This window comes from Trachurus trachurus (genome assembly GCF_905171665.1).
Source record: "Trachurus trachurus genome assembly, chromosome: 10".
NCBI classification, from domain to species: Eukaryota; Metazoa; Chordata; class Actinopteri; order Carangiformes; family Carangidae; genus Trachurus; species Trachurus trachurus.
In genome coordinates, this window is record NC_139894.1 from 37,411,183 (window position 1) to 37,435,964 (window position 24,782).

The 24,782-nt window shown below is 42.6% G+C and overlaps 1 protein-coding gene across 2 annotated transcripts; it reads left to right on the forward strand.

Annotated features, from left to right (window-relative positions):
* Positions 1 to 249: 249 nt before the first annotated feature.
* Positions 250 to 22,843, forward strand: mgarpa (mitochondria localized glutamic acid rich protein a). 2 transcript variants are annotated; one of them, XM_083980121.1, is made up of 8 exons: positions 250 to 409; positions 3,591 to 3,691; positions 4,284 to 4,389; positions 9,579 to 9,596; positions 17,104 to 17,376; positions 19,089 to 20,407; positions 21,595 to 21,668; positions 21,828 to 22,843. In XM_083980121.1, exons 1-7 carry the CDS (start codon positions 334 to 336, stop codon positions 21,628 to 21,630), a joined length of 1,929 nt encoding a protein of 642 aa, XP_083836247.1. In that variant the 5' UTR covers positions 250 to 333; the 3' UTR covers positions 21,631 to 21,668; positions 21,828 to 22,843. The 2 variants fall into 2 exon arrangements, with proteins under 2 accessions (XP_083836247.1, XP_083836248.1); XM_083980122.1 differs by lacking the exon at positions 21,595 to 21,668.
* The last annotated feature ends 1,939 nt before the right edge of the window (positions 22,844 to 24,782 follow it).

The following is a 24,782-nucleotide window of genomic DNA, read 5'->3' on the forward strand; positions in this document are numbered from 1 at the left end:
AAGAAAAAAAAACAGTTGACATTGATATCTTTAAATTTGGAGATGGCCTGATTGACAGGATAAATTGAATGCATGATTTTAAAAGAAACTTCCTTTATCTTGTTCGTGACAGTATCTGTGCATTAACTACTCCTCATAGGTAGGCTACACGCCACTCTTGCGTAAGAGGGGGCGGGTCCGTCCTGCGCCTCCTCGCAGCGCAGTGGCAGCGCAGCGCAGCGCAGCATTCATCCAGCAGCAGCAGCAGCAGCAGCAGTCAGTCCTCGCTGTAGCCGCAGCAGCAGACACACACACACACAGTCACACAGCACAGCAGCGACCCGGAGAGCAGCGATGTTTTCCTGCAGAGCGGCCTGGCAGAGGTGTGGGCCTCTGGCACGCAGGGCAGCCTATGGCTTACCCCGGGAGGGTGAGTCTCCACACACATTACACCACAGCACACATTGATTGATTGATCGGTTGATTAATTAGAGTATAGCCTTCTCGCAGTGTTAGGTTTTGTGTTTGCCTACCTACCACCCGCCCCCTCCTGACATAACACAAGCGATGCAGTAGTAGTACACCGTGTCCTCGTGCTCATCTCTCCATAGCTGCATCACTGCGTGAAGGTCAAGATGGATTTTATTTTTGTGACTTAATTCAAACGGAATCGATCTTGCGTTACATTTGGTCTCTCGACGTTTCGACGTGTCATTTGTCCGACCGTTGGAGTGTTCGCATGTTCTATAGGCGACAACATGGGCTGCTATGGCAGACAGCAGACTGACTGCATGGCCTCCATGTTGAACGTGTGTTATCATTATGTACATTAAACAGCCTTATCAAACACTAATGAGAGACACCTGCGCTGAATTGTGTCACATGATGTATATGATGATTTAACCTTAGCTACTCATCTGAGCAGGAATGTGCAGGTATATAGTGTGTAAGTGACCTTCATTGGTCTGTAGGTTGCATGGAAACATGGTTGACGCCGTGATCACGTGGTGTTCGCGTGTCACCGTGTAATGTATAGGGCAAAGGCACGAGCCATATTTCCACAGCTGTTAGCTGCCCTCTAACGACCTATATAATATGGAAAGCGTCGGTGTGTGGACTGAAACCACTCTGACAGGACAGCCCATCATTACCTGAGCTACTGTCTTGTCACATCATGGTTACATTCAGGGCCGCTGCTAGGAATTCTGGGCCCCCTGAAAGAATACTAAAGTGGGCCCCTGATTTTTACACTTTTTTCTTAGACTATGTACATATTATCATTTTTTATTTAGCCTACTTTGTTTTGATGCTAATGCAGCATTACTGAGTATTAGTCAGGGTCTTACCTCTCTGTCTCTGTGTTTTGTTTTATGTCAGGTCCTTGTTCTGTTGCCTGTTTTGAATGTTTGTTAGAACTTCTTTGTACCTCTGATCCCTGTGCTTTGCTCTGCCTAGTTCTTATTGTACTGTCTGTTTTACTTCATCTGTCAATATTGTGTCTGATTCTATATGTCTGTCCTGTTATACCTGTGTCTTGTCTAATTGTAATGACATCTTCTTTATGTAAACTGCCAGAGGAGTGCAGGTGAAAATTAGCTACTTGCTAATCCCGGTACATTTACGTTGGGCTTTCTCTTTTCTCTTCCTTCAAAAGAGAAAAGAGCTGATGTTATTAATGTACATTGTCCTTTTAAAATAAATTAAATTATGCAGAATAATTCAGTCATACAAAGATTAGACTACTGGGGTTTTTTGTGGGCCCCACTGGGCCCCTAGAATTATCATCACCTTTCTCCCTATAACGGCCCTGGTTACATTAGGTGAACACAATTAACATTAGGTGTTTCAGTCAGGTGGTGTTTTTTGACATTGACAACCTCATCCTAAATGATTGTGTTCTCTATGTTTATGAAGCAAACTTCCCTCCTTCATTCCAACATATCCACACAGCCCGTCTCTGCCTGTCCACCACAGTGATGTGATGTCCTCTATTTAATGATGAGACAGCAGAGGTGGTCACTTTTCCTCTGCAGTGGTCCCACTTAACCAGAGGAGGGTGTCGTTGTCTAATCCTGTGACATTTTGACCTGCATAGCTTCATCCCCCTTATTCTCCCCAACTGATAGGCTACCTAAAGCCTGGAGCTGTTTGGCTGTAAATATAAGAGGTGGAGCTTATGTTGATACCCAACACTGCACATCCAGGTTCTCTAATCCTGCCAGAAAATGAATGGTTTCATTAGTCTGACAAATCTGTTTCTGTTACTGAATTAGTTTAGGCCAGGCATGTCCAAAGTCCGGCCCGGGGGCCAATTGCGGCCCTTGTTCAGATTCCCACCGGCCCGCAGTCTCTGTCATAAAATCAATAATATGCGGCCGCCAGCACATACAAAAACCAAAAAACACGTACAATAAAAAGCTATTTTATATTTCACCAGAAGACGGCAGCAGACCTATGAAATCTGATCAGATTTTGGTTAGGTGTTGTTTCATGATTCCATCAGAGAGGAACACAACACCCAACACTTTCTTAGTCAAATAAGCCGATTGGAATTTATCACCTGACAAATCTGTTTTATAGGCTACCCCATGTTTTGAAAACGGTTAGGTTAAAACCAGACCGTACCTGTTCTGACAAGGGCCGCGGAGTCAGAAGCATCACCTTGCTGACATCAGACAAGTGTTGACAGGCATATTTTTGGCAATCTAAATCTGCTGTTTAATCCAATCAGAGTGGGAGGCATCAATAGCTGCAGGCGCTTCCTCACTGAGAGCTGCAGCTTATCGGCTTGTGCAGCACATTTCACCGTGCTTTTGGACATTTCCTACTTACTGATACATGGAGACAAACAGTGTGTACATAACACAAGCTTTTCCAGTTTACTTCTCACATGATCTATACTTCTCTCCCTTAAAGGGATAGTTCACCCAAAATTGAAATTTCACTCATTATCTCCTCACCCTCATGTGGACTAAGGGCTGGGAGAAGTTTCAGAGTCCTCCGTGGCTTCTCTGAGTTACAGGGGGTCTCGGTGTAGCAGTGCATGTCCATATAACGGTTGCAAATGGATACCAACTGTCTTGGTAACAAAAAGACACACCAAAAAACATCCAGATACCTCCATGCTGCTCGTATGTAATGCCCGTATTGTATTGAAGCCCCGAAGGAGCTTTGAGAAGCTTCCGCTACAAACAAGCTTGAAATATAGACTTATTAAATTTTTTTCGGGACAATTTTGCATTTCGGGGCTTCAATACAAGACGGACATTACATACGAGCAGCATGGAGGTATTTGGATGTTTTTTGGTGTGTCTTTTTGTTACGAAGACAGTTGGTATCCATTTGCAACCGTTATATGGACATGCACTGCTACGCCGAGACCCCCTGTAACTCAGAGAAGCCACGGATAACTCTGAAACTTCTCCCAGCCCTTAGTCCACATGAGGGGGAGTAGATAATGAGAATGATGAAATTTCAATTTTGGGTGAACTATCCCTTTAACCTCCTCTGACACTTTGGCAAACAAAATGAGAATCTTTGATCTGAGACGTCAAATAATCAACATTTTGGTATTGTTTTGAGTCTAACATGTGACTTTAACCTTGTTGCAGTCATGCAGCGGCGGCAGATGTCTTCACTTCCTGGTGGATCGGGGGAGAACATAGTGTACGCGCTGCTTTGTAGTGGAGCCTTCGTTGCCTCCGTGTCATATGTAAGATGATTTTTTTCCTGTTCATTTCAGCTTTAACACATCAGACTAAATAAATAATGTTGACATTAGTTTGCTAACCAGTGGTTTAAGGGGAGACACTACAGGTGAATAGGGTAAACATTTTAACTAACACTTATCACCATGAAACTTATCAAGTTTATCACTCACATTAAGACAAATATTTTTTGTATCACAAGTTTTGTCAAATTTTATGTTTAAATATGTAAATGAGGCAATATCTGATGAAATATGTGCTAATTTGCATACATTTCCAGAACAGAAATCTGATTTTTGTTGACACATTAGAGTCTGAAGTTTTTGCAGAGGAGGATTTTGGATATCTCTTTGTATCACTTTGTTAATGAGAAAATACTGTCACCACCCCTAAAGAATCAAAATTTGCCCTGTTTTTAGTAATAAAACGTTGTATAAATCAGGCTCTGAATGATATATCAACAACATTACTGACGCCGGCGCAAATCGCGCAAGATGGATAATGAGTGCAATTTGAATTTTGGGTGAACTATCCTTTTTAAGGAAGAAAAATAGCCCAAAATCTCAAAATTGATCAGAGGTTTTTCTCCCTCCACAGACATACATGACCATGAGCGGAGACCACGCAAGGTACAACGATAATGTTGCACAAATCAAGGCCAGACCCAAGACGGAGTGGGTTCCTAGACCATGGCCACCAAAGAGTAAGTACACCTCGCCTGTACCATGAGACAAACATGTCAGCATGAGTTGCTACTTTTTTTGGCCACTGTTTTCATATTTTTATTTTAGCCACAGTGAAACCTGGTAAAGGTAGTAATACAATTAGTAAAAGTTCCACATGTTTTGCTGTCCTATCATGAACTTGTGTAGTGAACATGGTGATAAGTTGCAAATTAAAGCAGAAGTGAGTGATCCGGTCGTTTTGGCTAATGCTGCGTTCCAGGCAGGCTTTTGAAACCGTAAATTACAGCTTCAAGTGACGACTTACGACTTTGTAGCGTTCCAGGCAACCCGTAAATCGTGTTTTTCCGACCTGTTGCCCGTGAAAGTCACTATAACGGCCACTCGTAACTTCAGACCCGTGAACTCGTACCAGATCGAACTGGTACGACTTCACAGGTCGGAAAAACCCGAGTTACGAGTTGCCTTGAACGCACCATAACGTCTTGTCAGCCGATGGAGTTAGCAGCCCCCGCCCTCGTCATGGATCTATTGGTCCTCGTCCCTACGTCACCACATTCAGGCGCATCCCTTGGCTGCACACACAGCCCTTCATGCCGTTCTCTCTCCTCATTGGATAAAGGTTGTAGGATACAAGGAAAGTTTTCTCCTCGGCTTACAGCAGAGCAGAGTGACTGACAGACCCGTGTTTCAGACCAAACACTCTATGTAAGTGATTGCTGTCAGAAGATAGAACTATTTAAGACTTATATTAACACAAAAATATCGCTTACTTCTGCTTTAATCCCAGAGGGAGGTTACTGTATGAAATGTTCCTACGCTCAACAAAAGGAAATGACCAACCACACAAAACTGAAGCAACAAGCAGCACCAGCAGGAAAAACTCCTATTATCAGATTTAACTGTTTGAAGGTGGGAGACCATGCACACTTTTTTTTTTTAATCATAAAATGCACAGGAAAAATCCAGTGCAAAAAACATTTTTGAACATTTAGAAAAACATTCTGTTAATGAAAGAACAGGAATCAAAAATACATCTGTGTGAAAGTCAAGGTGTCGAAATGATGCTACGCTGCTTTTCTTTCTGTTTTAAACCTTACAGCTGGTCCAGGTTGTGTGATATTTTTGATTAATTTGTCACATAAGAGTGTCACATAAGTATTAAACTATTGTTTATATTCTGGACAAAGAGGCTGCATGTCACTGATTTGTTCAGTCAAAACTGATTCAAGACAACTTGTCCTCCTTTTTTTTCAATCGTACCATTTATTCCTTTAAATCCATGTAAAATGGCAAATCAGTACTCTACGACAGGTGTAGATGTAAATATTGGCTGTAGTGGATAAATCAAAACCAAAATGAAAATGTTTTGCTCAGGTAGAGATAACAACATTAGCACTGATGACACCAGAAAAAAATCAGCAAAACAATTCACTAAAGTATATGTGTTCACATTAAACTAATAATGTAAAGTTTGGCCCGCTTTTTGTTTGCATAGACTGATATTTTGATATTTATATTATACTGAGACAGTACACTTGTCCATTACTCCCTGCCAATAGGAGGTTAAGCTGGAGCAATAAAGAAACACATGAAGGAGATCTCATTAATCTAAAATATGGGGAGTAATCTGCAGCTGATGTAGTAGTTTACATTTTTTTTTATCTTAAATTCAAATATTCTATAATAGGTCACACCCACTTTGATCAGTCATTATTGGTTTTAAACAGTGCACTCAGTTATGAATAATCATTGGAATCAAGTTGTGTGCAAATTCATGCAGAACATTAAAAGATACCAACTCTCAATGTTTGTTGTGCAGGTCTGTAGACTGATGTGCTGAGTTACTGTATAAAGAAGCTCTGCAAATCCTTTTGATAACATCATGATGGTGATTATGATCATCTGTGTGGTCTATATTTGGAGATTCAGTAGTTTCAGAAAACATTTCCATCTCAGGTTTTTCAACGTGTAATATGTAATGTATATGTTTCATGTTAATGAAGGTGCATGCTTTGATACATTATGATACTTTAATGATGATTCTTTTAATGAGAATCATCATTTTTAATCTAAAGCTATTTTACAAGTGAAGAGCATCACTTTAGGCAGTATGAAACATTTGTGACATTGAGTACCACATCTATTTCATAAGCACAAGGAGATTGTACTGTTTAAGGAACATAGAATAAAACATAGAATGGTCATAGTAAGAGCTAGTTAGACGTAATGTTGGCAGGGGTGTTGGCAGTATCTGGAGTGGGGATCCTTAACAGATGACTGAAGTTAGAGAGACTTGGGGATCTCATTAAAATAAAATTGCCTTGCCTTGCCTAAATAAAACATGTTGTCCAGAACATACTGGGCTTCAGTGTCTTGGGGGAAATCAAATAACAGGAAATTATTCTGACAAGTGATTAATCTGTTTTTATAGCCTACTGTCAGTTTTTACTGTACCTCTGAATTTCCCTCTTTGTAAACCTGGTAACAGAAACATTCTGTGGTCGCAAACAAGGATCTAGATCAGTGTTTAATTACTGATAGTTAAAGGGATACGCCAACTTTTTTTTTCCTTGTCTTGCTTCACTCCCGAGTCCATGACCAGCAGATAGACACCATCCTTTCGACTGTGCGTGCAGTAACAAGGGAGATAGAGCCCATATTGCCCGTAATTAGCTTAGCTCAAACACTGGAAGTGTATAGGTAATAGTAGCCTGCCTCCACCTAAAGTCATGAGAGAGCAACTCTAAACGGACCGATCTTCGTCTCGGAGCTGACAAAACTCTCCGGTAAGGCATCTTGAGCGGTCAAATGCCGCTAACGGGACGAGATCGGTCAAAACGGAGGGTTCAAGCAAAGACGGTTTATTTTGGTTCAAGCTAGCTACATCGAGGGTAGGTTAGCTTCCTATTTCAGAGTAAAAGCACAAATTCTATCGTCATGGTTTTCTGTATGTAAAGGGCAACGGGTGTTTTATTTTGTGAAAGTAACCGGAAGTGCGTTGGTCACAACGCCTAGCTTGAGTAGCGCCGAATTCGTCCAAACAAAATTGTAAACAGCTGGTATTTAGACAAATTAACAACACACTGCTGATCTAAACGGCTACTTTCTCACCTAAACATGATTGAAATGTCTATAAAGTGATATATTTACAGAGTTTAGAGCTAAAATGAAATGAATGAAAATTCGGCTGGGGTAGGAGGCAGGCTAACACTACCTATGCACTTCCAGTGTTTGAGCTAAGCTAATTAGCAACTTTAGGTGGAGGCAGGCTAACACTACCTATACACTTCCAGCGTTTGAGCTAAGCTAATTAGCAACTTTAGGTGGAGGCAGGCTAACACTACCTAGCTATACACTTCCAGTGTTTGAGCTAAGCTAATTACGGGCAATACGGAGCTATCTCCCTTGTTACTAGCCTGGCTCTCGCCAGACCCTTGTAGTTCCGCAAAGCTCCACCAGAGGCGCTACGCTCAGCTTCACACAAGGGTCTGGACTCGAGGCCAATGCAAACTTCTTCCCCGGAGCAAAAAATAATGAACCAATCAGGATCGCCGGGCGGGACTTTCTGAGGTGTGACGTAGCGCTGAAGCGACTGTTTGAGTCAAACAACAATGGCGGCTCGCAGTGAGGAGTCGTGCGTTGGCATTGATTCTGCTATTTCAACTGTTTTGTCGAATCTATCGAATATTAATTCTTTGAAAGATGAACAGAGAACGGTTTTGAAGGCATTTATTGGTGGCAAGGATGTTTTCGCTCTTCTTCCGACCGAAGAAGTAGCACGTCATTCAAGATAACGGACAAGTGGTTTATCCAATCACATACAAGATTTTTTTACAAGGCCCCGCCTTCTGAAATGAATCGCCTATGGAGCAGTCCCAGACCCTTGTGTGGAGCTCAGCGTAGCTTTGCGGAACTACAAGGGTCTGGCGAGAGCCAGGCTACCTTGTTACTGCACGCACAGTTGAAAGGATGGTGTCTATCTGCTGGTCATGGACTCGGGAGTGAGGCAAGACACGAAAAAAAATGTTGGTGTATCCCTTTAATGGTCTGTTAGTCTTAACTAGCTGACTCATAACTATCTGACTTCTATTATAGATAGATTGAGTTAAATTCATTCAGTTTGACAAATAGGGTTAATGCAGAAAAACCCACACATGATCAACGTTGCTTTAAAAAAAATTTTTTACAATATGACAACAGTGATGTAGGACAGTGTACAGTCCCTAGGACCCACAGGTAGTTGTTTGAGTGGGTCCCTGGCAAATTCTATGGGTCCCCTAGAAGTTAAAACATCAAAGTAATGAGTGAACACAGCAATATAAAGCAGTGGAAATGTGAGTTTCTGTCCTCGTTGAAAGGAACAGCATGGCAACTACTAGCTGGTTGGTGCAGAAGTGGCTGAACTGACATGCAAGACTCATCAATATCAATTTCAATATTGAGATCACAATTATTTCACATGTGTTAATCAATCTAGATTTTGTCATTTTGTAAGTGTTGCAAACTAAATGTAAGAATGTTTCTCTGGGATCAAAGTAAAACACAGACATCCTTGATCCTTCCAACATAAATAAATACTCACAAGAAATAATAAATGCTATACAAGACATGAAGTAAAAGTGCAGCTTTACACAGCAGTGCAGCAGCCTGAGAGCTTGTGGCAGAAAGCTGTTGAGCGGTCTGGTGGTTCTGCATGTGATGCTGCGATGCGGTTTCCCTGATGGCAGATGTGTATTTGATGAGTTTGATGAGGGAAACCAAGAAATCCCATGAGCCTCCGTAGCGTAGCTCTGAGCAGCTCACCGCTCTGCTCCACCGTTCTAAAAATAGCTTGTACCGACAATTAAAGGTAACAAACCTACTGCTATGACTATAGGGATTATGGCAAAGGCCCAATTTGCCAAAATGTTGAACTATCCCATAAAGGTTTAACATCAGGGTTTAACATGATGATGACTTGCATGCAGAGAGAATTTAGTGGAATTAAGTATAAGCAAAATGTCTCACAAATCTGTAGGATATTTTTATATGTACAGCAACTGTTTGTGTGTGCTATGTGTGCTCACTGTGAATGAAACATGCTTGCATATATCAACAGTGAATACACCATGTGTTGGTTTATGACCATAGGTTAATGCTCATTGGCTGAGCTGGCTGTAACTCATTATGTGAAACTGACCCACTCTGTATTTCTGTTTGTTTGCAGGTAAAGATGAAGAGGAGGGTAAGTTCCTTCATCTCGTATCAGTGCTGACAACTGAGTGATGACTGATGCATGTTTCTTAGTGAGACCTTATGATCGCACTACTCACTCTTGATACGAGTGCTACTACTACACACTCAAACCTTCCCTATCTTTGCCCTCTAGTCAAAAGGTTTGGTCACCAAACCAGTGTCTTGCTTTGGTCCAACACTGTCCCTCTTTTCCGGCCCTCCCATTCTCCACTCTGTCCCTCAGACCCCCTGTTAGAGGACGTAGATCTGCTCTTGAACCTTACCTAAAATGTCTTGCAATTAATCCCAAAAAGTGTTACATACATGAATAAAGGCAATTATTGTTTTTGTTTTTTTATAGTTGTATGGTGATGTCCTGACTCCTGAGGCATATTAAGGTCTAGTTGCTTTTAGTCAGATTTGTCTTCACTCTGTGATTAGTGTATGGACCATCGGTCGGCAACCTGTGGCTCCCTCTGCTGTGGCTCTCGTGGTTTAGAGAGGGCCAGCTCATTTGGGGAAAAAATGATTTAAAAAAAATAGGAGGCTAAATAATGGCCATTCATTTTTTTGTCCATTGTAATAGTTATTTCTTTGGACATCGAGGTGCTCATCTTGTGACATTAAAATAAAAGTTGTTTCAATATTTTTTCGATCAAAATATGGTCACGTAGACTGTTTTCCTCCATGAACTACAGAAAAAGTAAACATCGCTTGCGTCTCACAGATGAGAGCTTGCAATCGTGAAAATCAAAGAGACGTCTTAAACCTGTGCAGTGAAGTTCAGAGGCAGTAATCACATTAACCAGGTGAGAGAAATTATTTGATGAGCTATTATTTTGAAAATATATAGCCTATTTCTATATCGGAGCCTGAACCGATGTATTTGAGTTTCATATTCAGGTTGACGGCTGCTGTGCGTCACAGAAATCAGGTAATGACGGCATACTGAAATAGACATTTAATTGCATTTTTTGGGATTGCCCTTATTAATGAAAGAGACTGCTGCAGCTGACCCTACAATTTCTCTGCCTATCTGAACCAAACACGGCCGCCTCCTTGTGCATGGGGCTATTCAGATGTAGCGTCTTTAGTCCCAACAGATCACCGGTTACTTTCAATGTAGGATGCGCGTAGGGTTGCAAAATTCCGGGAATTTTCAAAGTGGGAAACTTTCCATGGGAATTAACGGGAATATATGGGAATAAACGGGAATAAATCAGAAATTTACAAAATTGAAGGTTGGCCCTTAACAGGGAACTTAAATATAGTTGGAGAAAATATATTGTAGCATAATCTTGGCTAAAACAACCAGATTTAATGCAAGTGCACTTTTGAGGCCACGCCCCCTACATGCACTGTGCATTCCTCCATCACATGCACAGATGATTTCTTGAACCCTGAAGGCCACACTGTTGAGCCCAAAGCACAAGAGGGGGGCTCCTTTCATTTAAAGGGACAACGAGGAGTTTTTGAAAGTGTTTGTGTGTGTTTTCACACTACATTTCCCATGAGCCTCTGTGCGCACAGTGAAATAATTGGACCGGCGTAAGACGGACGAAAGCGAAAACATTTCCAAAAATGTTTTCATTGATCAAGAATGAAAGTCGGAGGTTGGAAGACGATCAGATACCGTCGTAGTTCCGACCATAAACCGCGATTCGGCGGCGTTATTCCCATGACCCACAGGGCAGCGTCCGCAAAACCGAAACTAGGAAATGCTGGGCGAGCCGACCACTAAATAAAAATAATAACAGTAATGTAGTTCATCCACATTAATATGAGACTTTTTTATAACCAAATAAAAACTCCTCGTTGTCCCTTTAGCATTTTGAATGGGATTTTTTTTTGGGGGGGGGGGGGAAGAAACCCCCAATTTCTAGTTAATTCCCATAAATTCCCATAAATTCCCATAATTCCCGTGGAAAGTTTCCAATTTGGAATATTTCCAAAATTCCCCAGCTTAACTTCCCATGGAAAGTTTCCGGAAATTTACTGGAAATTTTCCGCCCCTTTGCAACTCTAGATGCGCGTCATGCGTGCTCACAACCGAAAGCGACGCTGTAGTGACGCGCATTTGGTGCGGCGGGCGTGGGGGGAGGGGGGCGGGGGGTTGTTGTGGCTCTGAGTGGGTTTTGATATGGTGCGAATAGAAAGGGCCCAAATGGCTCTTTTAATGCTAAAGGTTGCCGACCCCTGGTATGGACAAACAGCCACGGTGACAACCTCCTGGCTTCTGTCTCTTCAGACAAAAACACACAAAATCAAAAGTCTGAACACCAGTGTGTTCACGGACCCATACAGATGTTATATCTGACAGATTTACATCACATAGGCGCACATAGACCAGAGCGGCATCTTTATGCAAATGAGAGTGACTGATGCATCCTGGGTAATTTAGGGGCAGCGCCCGGCATCCCTCCATTGAAAAGTTCAGCCTAACTGGCTTGACAAACTAACTAACAAAAAGTTGTCTATTAACAGGCTGTTTACAGACAACACTGAGCCAAAACCTCCCGGTGATTCCACCAAATACGTGTAGATGTCTGGGTCAGACATTTCTGGCCACTGTGTGGAGTCATTGATCACTGTGGGAGGCTAAAGGAGCATACCGCTAGATTCATTCATTGTCATTTTTCAAGATGGCGTGAACGGTGGGTTTCAAAGAGGGTGTCAAAATAATTATGAGACATAGTGCAACAAAAGAAACACAAAATAAAACATTCAAATTGTTAGTTAGTGGCTTTTTGTGTTTTGATTGACTGAGTGTAATTTAAAAATGCCGGGTGCTGCCCCTAAATTACCCAGGATGCATCAGTCATTCTCATTTGCATAGAGATGCCGCTCTGGTCTATTGTGTGGGTGTGGAAACCACGAATGAGCTTATTACTGTAGGTTTCCTCTCAGACTGGTTGTCATTGACCTTTATCACATGTTGCTGGCAGCCTGTATCACTCTTAATGCTTAGCTTGTGTGGTTGACTTGAGGTTAACAGTGACGTACAAAGTGAATGTAGCTTGAGTTTTTCTCTTCCATTTCTCTAACTCTGTGTCTTTACTCTTTTCAGTGTAATGGTAGAGCTAAGGTCCTCTGTGACCGGATATTCATCCTAGAACTGGACTCTTTGGATCATATCCTCCCTCCTCCTTTCTTCCTCTCCTCTCCTGTACTGCTAAGACAGAGTCCTCTACTTGGCCTAAGACCAGTGGACAGTACTGTGATGGACAGTACTTTGAAGGACCCTGATTCTGCGCTCTTCTTTTCTTTTGCCTTGTGCTGCTAAATGTTAATGTGTAAATCTGATAATAAATTGACTTTTGTTGATGGACTATATTTGTGTTACCCCTACTCACAAAGTGTCTTAAGGCTAAAAGTAGCTCCTAAATGGCCAGTTTAAGAGAATCCCTGCCTTTATGATCCCTAATATTTCTGATAAGTAATTCACAGAGCCACTCAGCAGTAAGGTGTGCACCTAAATGTGGTCAGTAGTAGTGAGACTGCTAAACTCACTGAGACGTAAAAGTTGTAAAAGAGCTGGATGGAGAATCTGAATGATGCTGAGTTACTTGGATGAGATCCCAACTCAACTGCAAGGGAATAATGTTTGTTGTGCAGTTTGTGATGGAACCAACCCAATCAGTTCTACACACTAGACACCAATTAGATTAAAGGGATAGTAGCATTTTTTTAAAGTGGGGTTGTATGATCTACAAATAGCCCCTAAGTACTTTAATTGCAGTAGAAGACTCTCTGCACTCCTCCCGTTAGCAACGCCAGCCCATAGCCCTGCCCAGAGATTTACAACATACAGTGTTGTGAACAGACCCAAAGAAACGGCCTATTTTCACAGCCTAAAAGAGGTTTTACCTGAAAAAAAAAATACACAGTTCCATTGTTCGCTATAATATAATTTTTTCCAGCCCTTCAAAGTGCAGGAAAAACACAGTTTTTATTTGGACCTAACCAACTGCTGATCAGTGGGCGCTAACCCTGGGCGGAGGGATATGTGAGTCTTTTAGGCCGTGAAAATAGGCCGTTTCTTTGGGTCTGTTTACAACACTGTATGTTGTAAATCTCTGGGCAGGGCTATTATGGGCTGGCGTTGCTAACGGGAGGAGTGCAGAGAGTCTTCTACTGCAATTAAAGTACTTAGGGGCTGTAGATCATACAACCCCACTTTAAAAAAAAAATGCTACTATCCCTTTAAATACTGCCTATAGTAGACACTGTTGCAAAGTGGCCGCAATCTGCACACAATTCATGTGAAGGCATCATACTGTATTCCAGCTGGATGTCACATGGTAGTGGATATTGACTCTAGCCTGGGACCACAGCTACATTACAGGAGGTTTTATAGGTAGCCTATAACAGATAAGTTGTACATCCATGCAAAATTTACATCGTACAGCAAAACTCAAGGAGCCGCCCTTTTAGTTTGAACTTTTCCTCAGTAAAAGTTGCTCTCAGCCGCTTTCTAAATAGAACTTTTAGTTACAAACTTTGTAAATTAGGAGTCCTACTATTAGTGGTAAATGCGTAAAATGCTTTGTGAATATGGACCCTGGTCCTGAATATTAAAAACTGACAATTTTTTGGTATGAACATTAGTAACTAACACAATACCACATTGTGAGTGATTGTGTTCTAAGTGAAAGTGTGTTTATCTACCATATCTGGAGTCAGAAGCCAGATCTAAAACACTTCTTACAAACCAATCTTCAATATAAGCAGACTGTACAAATAAAATGGTATTAAAATGTAAGACCAGATTTAGTTGGCAAATTATTAGTACTCTTTCTAAATCCTGACTAAAATCAACCAGCTCAAGTGTTCATCTGTACATCTACTTGTTGTATGTAGAGACACTCACAATGAGCTTTGAACGCACCACAAGTTTTACACTAAAGCATGCCAAGAAATATAGGACGTAATCACTCTCTATGACTGTACCTGATAACTTGTTATACAACTTGACATTAGTATCGGATGACTGCACAAGTCTTTACCAGAATGAATTTGGCAGCTGTGGTTGAGTTTTTGTTCTCAGTGATGAGTCGCAGTTGGTTCCTGGGTCAGTGTCCCACGGCCGGCTGTGGTGTTGTTCTTGATGGTTGAATGTGGACACATGGTGGTGGTGGTGGGCTCTTACACTTAAAGACCGTCCCAGCCTGGTCAGTGTCTGTCTCTGTCAGACTTACTTTGAGGGCTCCAGATAACTCATAGATTGGTTATTGGATGGTAAGAACCAAGTTTTAACTTCACCCCCTCTACCCTTCACTCCCTGCACTCAATCTGCATTGTGTCTTTGCCTTCCCCTCCCCTCCCCCTGTCTTTGTCTTGCATGAAGCTTGTGTTGTGAATGTGTCACCACTCAGGATGCTGGCAATCATAATAAGATGTTGGTGGCTTTGTTTCCATCTAGCGGTCTGTTTTCATCCAGACGGTGTAATTAGAAAAGCTGAGTCTAACAAAATAACCATTGCAATTGATTAGAAATCAGCACGTCACAGATATGATTCAACTACTAATCAATGATTGAACTAATGTACAAACATGTCAAAATTCATCTACATATTTTCTTTATTTGTTGATTTTTTTTTCTTTCTTGAAGACATAAAGATTCAGTGAATAAAACTAGTTACCACAAAAGTCATGTATAGCAACAAAGTATTACTGCATCATGGGAAAGGCTGTTTGATACATTGGTGTAGTGATTCTGCTAGTTTCACTCTTCTTACCACAACCACACATCACTTCCAGGTTCAATAGGTTGGTAAAGGAAACATTTGTTTCAATTGGCTATTAAAGGATAATTACCGTTTTTTACATCTGGACCTTATTTCTAGCATAAAATACGATCATTTACTCACCCATTTACTAACCCCGGACTCAGAGGGGAATAGCACTAGCCTATCAGAACTAAATATTGTTGAAATGAACAAGTTTCTCTGCAGATAATGTGTTCTTTAGAGGCTGCATTCTGCTGCCCTGTAGACTCACATTATATGGATATACGCGGCTCTCGACTGGAGCTAATTTTGTCGGAACGACTTGTAATGACACCAAAGTTGTCTGGGTGAGTAAATGATCGTATTTTATGCTAGAAATAAGGTCCAGATTGTAAAAAACGGTAATTATCCTTTAACAAGTAAACGCAATGTAAACAGTACACATGACCAACTTTTACTAAGTGACATCAGTTTGGTTAGTAGTTGATCAAAGGATCAAACCAACTGAACTGACCAGTTTCAGTCCAATACAATGAGTTTCAAGTTCTGTCAGATTAATGGTCAGAAAATGTGACATCCCATCTACATTTGAGTCTGCAATAAAACAATAATTTTGTAAGGATTACACACCTTGGATGGAAACTCTGCTACTGGTCATATATTATTAATCCAATGTTGCTTTTAGATGAGATGTATCACATTTTAAAGGGATAGTTCACCCAAAATTGAAATTTCACTCATTATCTACTCCCCCTCATGTGGACTAAGGGCTGGGAGAAGTTTCAGAGTCCTCCGTGGCTTCTCTGAGTTACAGGGGGTCTCGGCGTAGCAGTGCATGTCCATATAACGGTTGCAAATGGATACCAACTGTCTTCGTAACAAAAAGACACACCAAAAAACATCCAAATACCTCCATGCTGCTCGTATGTAATGTCCCTCTTGTATTGAAGCCCCGAAATGCGAAATTGTCCCGAAAAAAATGAAATAAGTCTATATTTCAAGCTTGTTTGTAGCGGAAGCTTCTCGAAGCTCCTCTTCCCGGTTCATCAAATTTGGACAAACCAGGGTCTGTCCTCTTCCCAGTTTTTTGTTTTTTGGTGTGTCTTTTTGTTACGAAGACAGTTGGTATCCATTTGCAACCGTTATATGGACATGCACTGCTACGCCGAGACCCCCTGTAACTCAGAGAAGCCACGGAGGACTCTGAAACTTCTCCCAGCCCTTAGTCCACATGTAGCCTCGTAAACCAGCCTCTCGTGGAAATGCATTTCATTTCATTTCTCGGGAGAGTCTGGCCTCATCCCCCCTGCAAGCGTTTGGGGTGGGCGGGAGTAGTAGCGTTGACAGACAACCCCATTCAGCCAATCAGCAAGTTGGTGTAGTGACGGGGCTTTGCACCAGTCGGTCCCTGATTGGCCAACGTGCTGTGTCAATCACAGCGGCGACGCTGATTGGCTCGGCCTTCTGAGGGTTTCAGGCCAAACGCTTAGAATGGGGATGAGGCCAGACTCTCCCTCGGAATGAAATGAAATGCAGTTCCGCGAGAGGCTGGTTTACGAGGCTAGACCACATGAGGGTGAGTAGATTATAGTGAAATTTAAATTTTGGGTGAACTATCCCTTTTAAGATGGTAACGTCATGTGTCACTGCATGAGCCAGTAGAAGGCTCACACTGGCTGCCCTTTAGGGTGGGGGCTTCAGGGAAAACATGGAGTATATTGGTTGAATGTGTGAATCTGAATTGAATATGTGGCTTATACGCTCCTCCATCTGCTGCTTGTATTCCAGGTGGGGAGGAGGAGGAGGCTGCAGCAGGTGAGGCAGAGGTTGGAGAGGAGGAGTCTGCAGCTGTTGAAGCGGTAGCCGAGGTAGTCGAAGAAGCTGCTGAAGTCGTAGCCGAGGTGGCGGAGGGCGTCGCGGCGGTGGCCGAGGACGTCGTCGAGGCCGCGCAGGAAGTAGAGAAAATTGCGGAGGAAGTTGCCCAAGTGGCCGAGACTGTTGAGGAGGCCGCCCAAGCCGTCGCGGAGCCGCCCGCCGTTACCGTTGAACCTGAAAGCAACGGTACGACAACTACTGAGGAGGGGGAAGCTTCCTCCGAGGCCTGAAGTGTTCACACGTTCACCACAGAGAGGCACACACTACCAGACATACACTTGAAATCTCTAACCACCCTCATTAAAGAGTCCTTTCCCCTCTCACAGCCCTCGGGTAAACAGTAAAACTTGATAACCTCCCGTCTTTTGGCTTTAGAACCACTAGAGCTTAGCTGCTTCTCCTCAGGTTTCTGGGTTCACCTCGTATTGAACATAATTGTGTTTTCTCGTATTTATTGGCATGAGGGACGAAAGGCAGCACAGTGTGCACAAATGGATGGAAGGAAACCTTGGCATTTTGTTGACGTGCAGCGTAGATTATGATGCAAGTCAGTTTTAATCGGTTCATGATTTACAGCTGCACACCCAGACATTTCTACTGAGGCGGTGAGGTCGTTAGGCAATGCTCATTTGCAGTTATGGGTGAAATAAATGTGATCACTGTGCTTTTGCTCAGGTAACATTGAAAAAATGGTTATTCATCACAAACCACAACTACAACTCCTACAACTAAATAACATATAATGTTAAATCTTAATCAAGTTCCTGATATTTTCTTAGATTTGACAAAACATTGTATTTGATATAAACCATGTAATGTTGTACTACCTTGCCAGCTACTTACTGTCTACCAATTCTGTAACTACTGCAGTGTGTTCTTTTTTAAAATTGTAATGTGAGCCAATCAAAGAAGGTGTTAAACCGTTAACAGCAAGAGCGATTCAAATCATTTGTGATCATAATTTTATTTTGCTCACAACTGGATTATGAGCACTGTGGTAATCCATCGATCCATACAATAAAGTTTTTGTCAAACTTAAAAGGTTTACTGCCGTCTTTAATTTGTCTCACGTCGTATTTGCACCGTAGTTTATATCGGGGCCTTTCAGTAGACACAGTTCAACCATTCATGCAGTTAAACAATTTAATTTCTCCAAACAATTACTAGTTCATTTGCTACATATAAATGATTTACTTAATGTGTGTGGATTGAGATGGTAAGTGAATATGTACAATTTTATCACATCTCCACATTTCCTCCCCATAACCACCTCACTGGGACTTCTACAAGACAGCATGCTGGGTGACTGGTGATCGGTATTGCCATTATATTGACCAATGTTTATCTTCTCACCAATATTGTATGTCAGTGCTGCTGTAAAATTTGGCCAACGGTGCTGAAATACCAAAGATGTGACAGAGTTTATAGTGTCAAGTGTTTGTCCAAAAGGGCATATTAGCATAATAAGCATTTTTGATTTCAGCCTTAAGTTTTATTCAAGAGATCTCATAAAAGCTATCCAGTTTTATATTAGCAAGCACTAGCTGTATAGGACACATTGAGATCATCCTATGGTTTTATAGTTTATTCAATTCCTAAAAGTTCAGTCCAGCCACCACCTAATACATATTGGTAGGTTTTACTTTGATGTGTAGGATGTTATTGCTGGATATTATTGCTATATTTGTACTCTGGTTTACCCGCTTACTTACATGCTTTCCTGGTTTCTCGTCAATTTCTTCAACCTCTGTGGGTTCTCCTTTTGGCACTAAATTCTTTATCAAAAGAGGGGTTTCAAAGGGGTTTCCTTGGCTAACTGGTGGAAGTTGTATCAGCTAAATGTGGGAAATGTAACTTGAGCACCAGTGATGTTTGGATGGCTGGATTTTGTGTTGCAGTGCTGCTGGCAGCCGCCTCTACACTAGAGGCACCACAGGAAGCGTTTTCACCCGTTGACATGGAGGCATCCGCAGAAGATGGAAAGCCTGTGGAAGAATTTGCTGCAGTAGAGAATTCTATTGGCACACCGGAAGAGGCCCCTGCACCACTAGAGAGCATACCGCCTGCGCTTGAAGAGGTTCTTGCACCGGTGGAGGCTACATCGGTTGTTGAAAATGCTGTCACATCAGAGAAGACTGCACCAGTGGTTGAGGAGGCAAGTGCACCAAAGGAGGCTGTGGTTGAAGAACCCTGCATACCAGTGGAAGCTGTGCAAGTGATTGAAGAGATTCCTGTACCAGTGGTTGAAGAAGCCCCTGCACCAGTGGTTGAAGAAGCCCCTGCACCAGTGGTTGAAGAAGCCCCTGCACCAGTGGTTGAAGAAGCCCCTGCATCAGTGGTTGAAGAAGCCCTTGCCCCAGTGGTTGAAGAAGCCCCTGCACCAGTGGTTGAAGAAGCTCCTGCCCCAGTGGTTGAAGAAGCCACTGCACTAGTGGTTGAAGAAGCCCCTGCACCATTGGTTGAAGAAGCCCTTGCCCCAGTGGTTGAAGAAGCCCCTGCCCCAGTGGTTGAAGAAGCCCCTGCACCAGTGGTTGAAGAAGCCCCTGCACCAGTGGTTGAAGAAGCCCCTGCCCCAGTGGTTGAAGAAGCCACTGCACCAGTGGTTGAAGAAGCCCCTGCACCAGTGGTTGAAGAAGCCCCTGCACCAGTGGTTGAAGAAGCCCCTGCCCCAGTGGTTGAAGAAGCCCCTGCACCACTGGAGGCTGCGCCAGTGATCGAGGTAGCCCCTGTAACTGTGGTTCAAGAAGCCTCTGTACCAGGAGAAGCTGCAACCGTAGTTGAAGATGCCCCTGTACCAGGAGAGGTTGCACCAGTGGTTGAAGAGGACCTTACACCAGTAGAGCCTGTACCTGTTGTGGCTGCACTAGTGGTTGAAGAGGATGTTGTATCAGTAGAAGCTGAAGATGCCCCTGCACCTGTGGAGGGCGCAGCAGCATTGGAAGAAATCCTCCCACCTGTGGTTGAAGAAGCCTGTGCACCAGTGGAGGTTGCGCCAGTGGTTGAAGAAGCCTCTACACCGGTGGAGGTTGCGCCAGTGGTTGAAGAGGCCCCCACACCAGTGGAGAGTGGACGGTCGGAGGAGCCCAAGAGAGAGTACATTGTTGTTGTTCTGGAAGGAACACCTAAAGAAGACAAGAGGCCTAAGGTGTTGGGAGTGGCACCTGTAACTGGTAGAATCATCCCATTGCCAGATGACGATGATGCCACTGCTTCTAAGGTACACACGATAATCAACATAAATTGAATTGAATTGACTGTTTTAATTGGCTTCTAAAAGAATTAAAGGACAATTTCAGGCAGAATCAACTCGGGGCTGTATTTTCCTAACATTTTAGGTCTAAAAGAAGGAATCTGAAGATTTTCAGTTTAATGTCTCCTGTTTTGCGGTAGTTGTGTCTGTCCCCGCATCGCCACGGCAGCAATGAATGGGAGCGGATGCAAGTTCCGCTGCTTAGGCTGTTTCCATCCCTCAAAGCCACAGACAGCGTCAGATGGAGACTCAAACATGCACCCAGAAGTTTATTTACTTCAAGAAAGCCGACATGTTTGTAAAAGTAGATCTAATTCAAAGTCTCCCGGAGTCTCGTGCGAGACCCAGTTGCCGTGCTCAGTGTGTTCAGGTGCAGTGGGAGCTACCGTTTGTGTCATAAACACAGGAATATCAACTCTTGACTTGCTTCAAGTAAAAAAAACTTCTCTGCGCATGTTTGAGTAGCCACCTGACACTGTCTGTAGGAAGAAATGTACACTTGAAGCAAGTCAAGAGTTGATATTCCTGTGTTTGTGACACAAACGGTAGCTTCCAACTGCACCTGAACACACCGAGCACGGCAACTTGGGTCTCACGAGACTCTGGGCGACTTTGAATTAGATCTAGTTTTACAAACATGTCGGCTTGCTTGAAGTAAATAAACTTCTGGGTGCATGTTTGAGTCGCCATCTGACGCTGTCTGTGGCTTTGAGGGATGGAAACAGCCTAAGCAGCGGAACTTGCATCCGCTCCCATTCATCGCTGCCGTGGCGATGCGGGGACAGACACAACTACCGCACAACAGGAGCAATTAAACTGAAAATCTTCAGATTCCTTCTGTTAGACCTAAAATGTTAGGAAAATACAGCCCCGAGTTTAATTTGCCCAGAATTGTCCTTTAAGGTCCAGATGTTTATCAGTAAATAAGTCACAAGACAATACTTACATTTCCAGGCTTAGTGGTACAGTGTACTGTACGAGACTTAGAATAGGAAGTTTTCACCATCAGAATGCTTCACGTTCAACCCCCACACCCCAACACCCCCACCCCAACACCCCACACCCCCACACCCCAACACCCCAACACCCCAACACCCCACACCCCAGTTAACAAAACCTCTTTGTGACATAAATCTTTGTATTTTGCCACTCAGGGTAGGCGACATCTTCTTAGGATGCAAATGCAGTAGTTCCAGCAACAGTACTTGGTCTCTGACTGTCGATCAAGGTAGACAAGACCCAATACACTTGTGATTAACAATGAACTGCTCTACCCTTCACATCCACATTGTTAAACTCAAATAGTGTGTAGAAAACAAAGGGAAGTATGTATATGTAGACATATTGAGGAGTCCTGCTGACTTTTGTTTTTCTTTTCTCAATGCAGTGAACAGCTCCTGAATGATGAGGAAGAAGAGGATGTGCCTTTCTCCAACACTCTCCCTTCCTCCTTTCTCCATGAAACACAGTGGACTGATAGTAGTTTCACTCCCATAATGTACAATATAAATGTTGTCTCACTGTGTTAGTGGCCTGTATGGCCCATTCCTGTGACACTGCACATTGTCTTGACTCTATAGACCCTGATGAACCCAAGTCAACAAATATCTGCTTTTATCTTCTGTGAATATTAATTTGTTTGTACAGGCAAACAAATCTGAGCCATAAGTGTTTCTACCTGTTACAGTTTACTTCCTCAGCATCACCCAAATGGAATACCATGTTGCTGTGATAGTCAGCCACCTGTGCTGTGAACCTATAGTGTTACCATTCTAAGCATGGAGGCAGGTGGGGGTGAAGGGTTAAATTACACCAGCAATCTCTACATTACCTGACTTCACATGTGAATAATAGCTCTTGTGCTACCTCAGTCTTCCTCATGTTTCTAATCTTTGACACTCCTCACCAGTTTCTTGGCCGCTACATTCAACAAACACATTGTTCTTTCTCAGAAGCTGCGATTTAATCAGCAAAACAGCTAATCTAGTAAACTGGACACCTCTCATCGAGTTAAAACTTAATTATGATAACACAGTTGTCAGTTGTGAGTCAATCATTTATCCATGGAGAGCCATTTAGCTGTATTTTTCCTACTTCATGTAGGTAATCTGATTAATACTCAGTAAATGCACAACATGTTAGGGACAGTTCCAATGTGAACTGCTTTGACAGCCCTTATTTAGTTATTTCTCTCTGGTTTCCAATTTCACATTCTGTCACTTTGACCAAAGAATTTCTTGGTTTTCCCTATTGAATTTGAAACATCATCATTGAAGGAATCTTACTATTAGTATATTTAAATGGAAAATAGATTCATTAAGTTACACTTTAGAATGTGAGTGGATCCCTTTGAGTGAAGGGCAGTGACTTTGAGACATTACTGTTTTTCTTGTTTTGCAAAATTAAAAGGGATTGATATTTTCATTTTGTCTGTTGCTTCGTCATTTTTCCGTACTGTAATAGTTACATTACATTTACTTCCTGTCAGAAGCTTTTAGCCAAAGAGATGTACGTTTACATGTAGCTACAGCTTAATCAAGCTATGCTCAAAATTCGATTTTGGCGCCTATAATCGGACTTCTATCGCAAATCAAATCAAAATCAAATAAACTTTATTTGTCCCGGAAGGGAAATTTGTCTTGGGCAAGTGGCGTCGTAACAGCTGCTTTGTACTTGCAATACATACAGTACATGCACAGTACATACACTACAGTAGTAACAATGGCACACATATCCAAGAAATAAAAGAGAAAAAAACAAAGTGCGGAGAGTGCAATAAATAGTTTAAAATACTTGTAATACAAGTTCAAATAAAAACATACTAAAAAACTAAAAAAGAAGAAGGGATGTTGATTAAAGCCAGCAGGTGAACAGGCAAACCGGATGTAATAGATATGATTGGCTGATTAATGAGTTGATGGGTTGATGGGCAGGGGATCCACAGCCATGGCCTCCCCCCTGCCCACATAGGGGAAGGGTTACCAGGGTTACCAGAATGGTAAGGCCAGGAACCATCCCCTCCACCTGACCGAGGTCAGATGGTGGGGTGGGAGGGGGCGAGGGTAGTGGATCCGCAGCAGTAGGCCTCCCCACTACCCTAGTGGGGGAAGGGAGGGGCCTCTGCCACGAGAGGTGTTAGTTAATTTGTTTAATAATGAGATGGAGGTGGTTTAAAACGGTTGGTCCTACACCTGCTGGCTCTATAGCGCCTCCCTGATGGCAGCAGCTGGTACTCTTGAAAGAGGACGTGTGAAGGGTCACTCAGGATCCTATCTGCTCCCTTCACAACTGTTCCCTCATAGTGCCTGGGACTGGAAGTGATCGTGATCCTGTTTCCCCACTATCCTCAATGCTGTGGTCACCATTCTTTGGAGTCTGGCCTTACACTGGACTGTTTCCCAGTTTCCCAGTTTACATGCAACAGAGAAAATGGAATAACTGACGGTGTCCGCCGATATGCGTTGTTACAGCGGGTTAATACGGCCCCGTCCTGTTGACTTTTCTGTTCCTGAGCAAAAAACTGAATATAAACAACTTGATAAGCTTAATAAATTCTCAGTCCCCGACCAGACCCACCGGTCTGGGCCTGGTTCAGGCTGAGAATAGGATACATATGAAGGTCCATGGGCTCCCTTTCAAATTCAAATTCAAATTCGCTTTATTGGCATGAATGTTACGTGAACTATGTTGCCAAAGCATCAATAATCAATGAACCAAAACAAATTCAACTCAGAGTCAAATAAAATTATAGCTGCTGTGCAGCAATGGTCGGGGCTGGGCAGTTTTAGTTACAAAGCTCTATATGGTTGATTTTTTTCAAGCCAGTCAGTCACCAGTGTGCAAGCCAGCAGCTGTTGGCGGCAGATTTCAAACAGCTGTCAAAAATTCAGTAAAGACAGAAATTCAAAAATACACAAATTGCATCTAGATAGCATAGAGATGTTTGTTTATAACAATGATTTATTAGCTCCATAAGTGAAAAAATGCCACTATTGCCTTGACACCATCACCCTTGCAGGGGCTTGAACCCAGAACCTCTGACACCAAGAACCAGCTCCTATACCTCACTGAGCTAATTAACAAGAAATAGGTCCAAGAGTGTTGCCTCACAAATTGATACAGGTCGAAATCCAATTGCATTATCCTGGTGTCTTTATCGGAGCTGTAGAACTCCGATATTAGTTGTACTAACGCGTTTACATGCTCTCAGTTGTCCAGTTAGAGTCGGATTAAGGCAATAATTCAGTTTTCTCAAGTGTCATGTAAACGTACTGACTGAGGTACATCACAATAGTATCAGTGCAGTAAAACAACATGTATTGTGTTCTAAGTAAATATATAA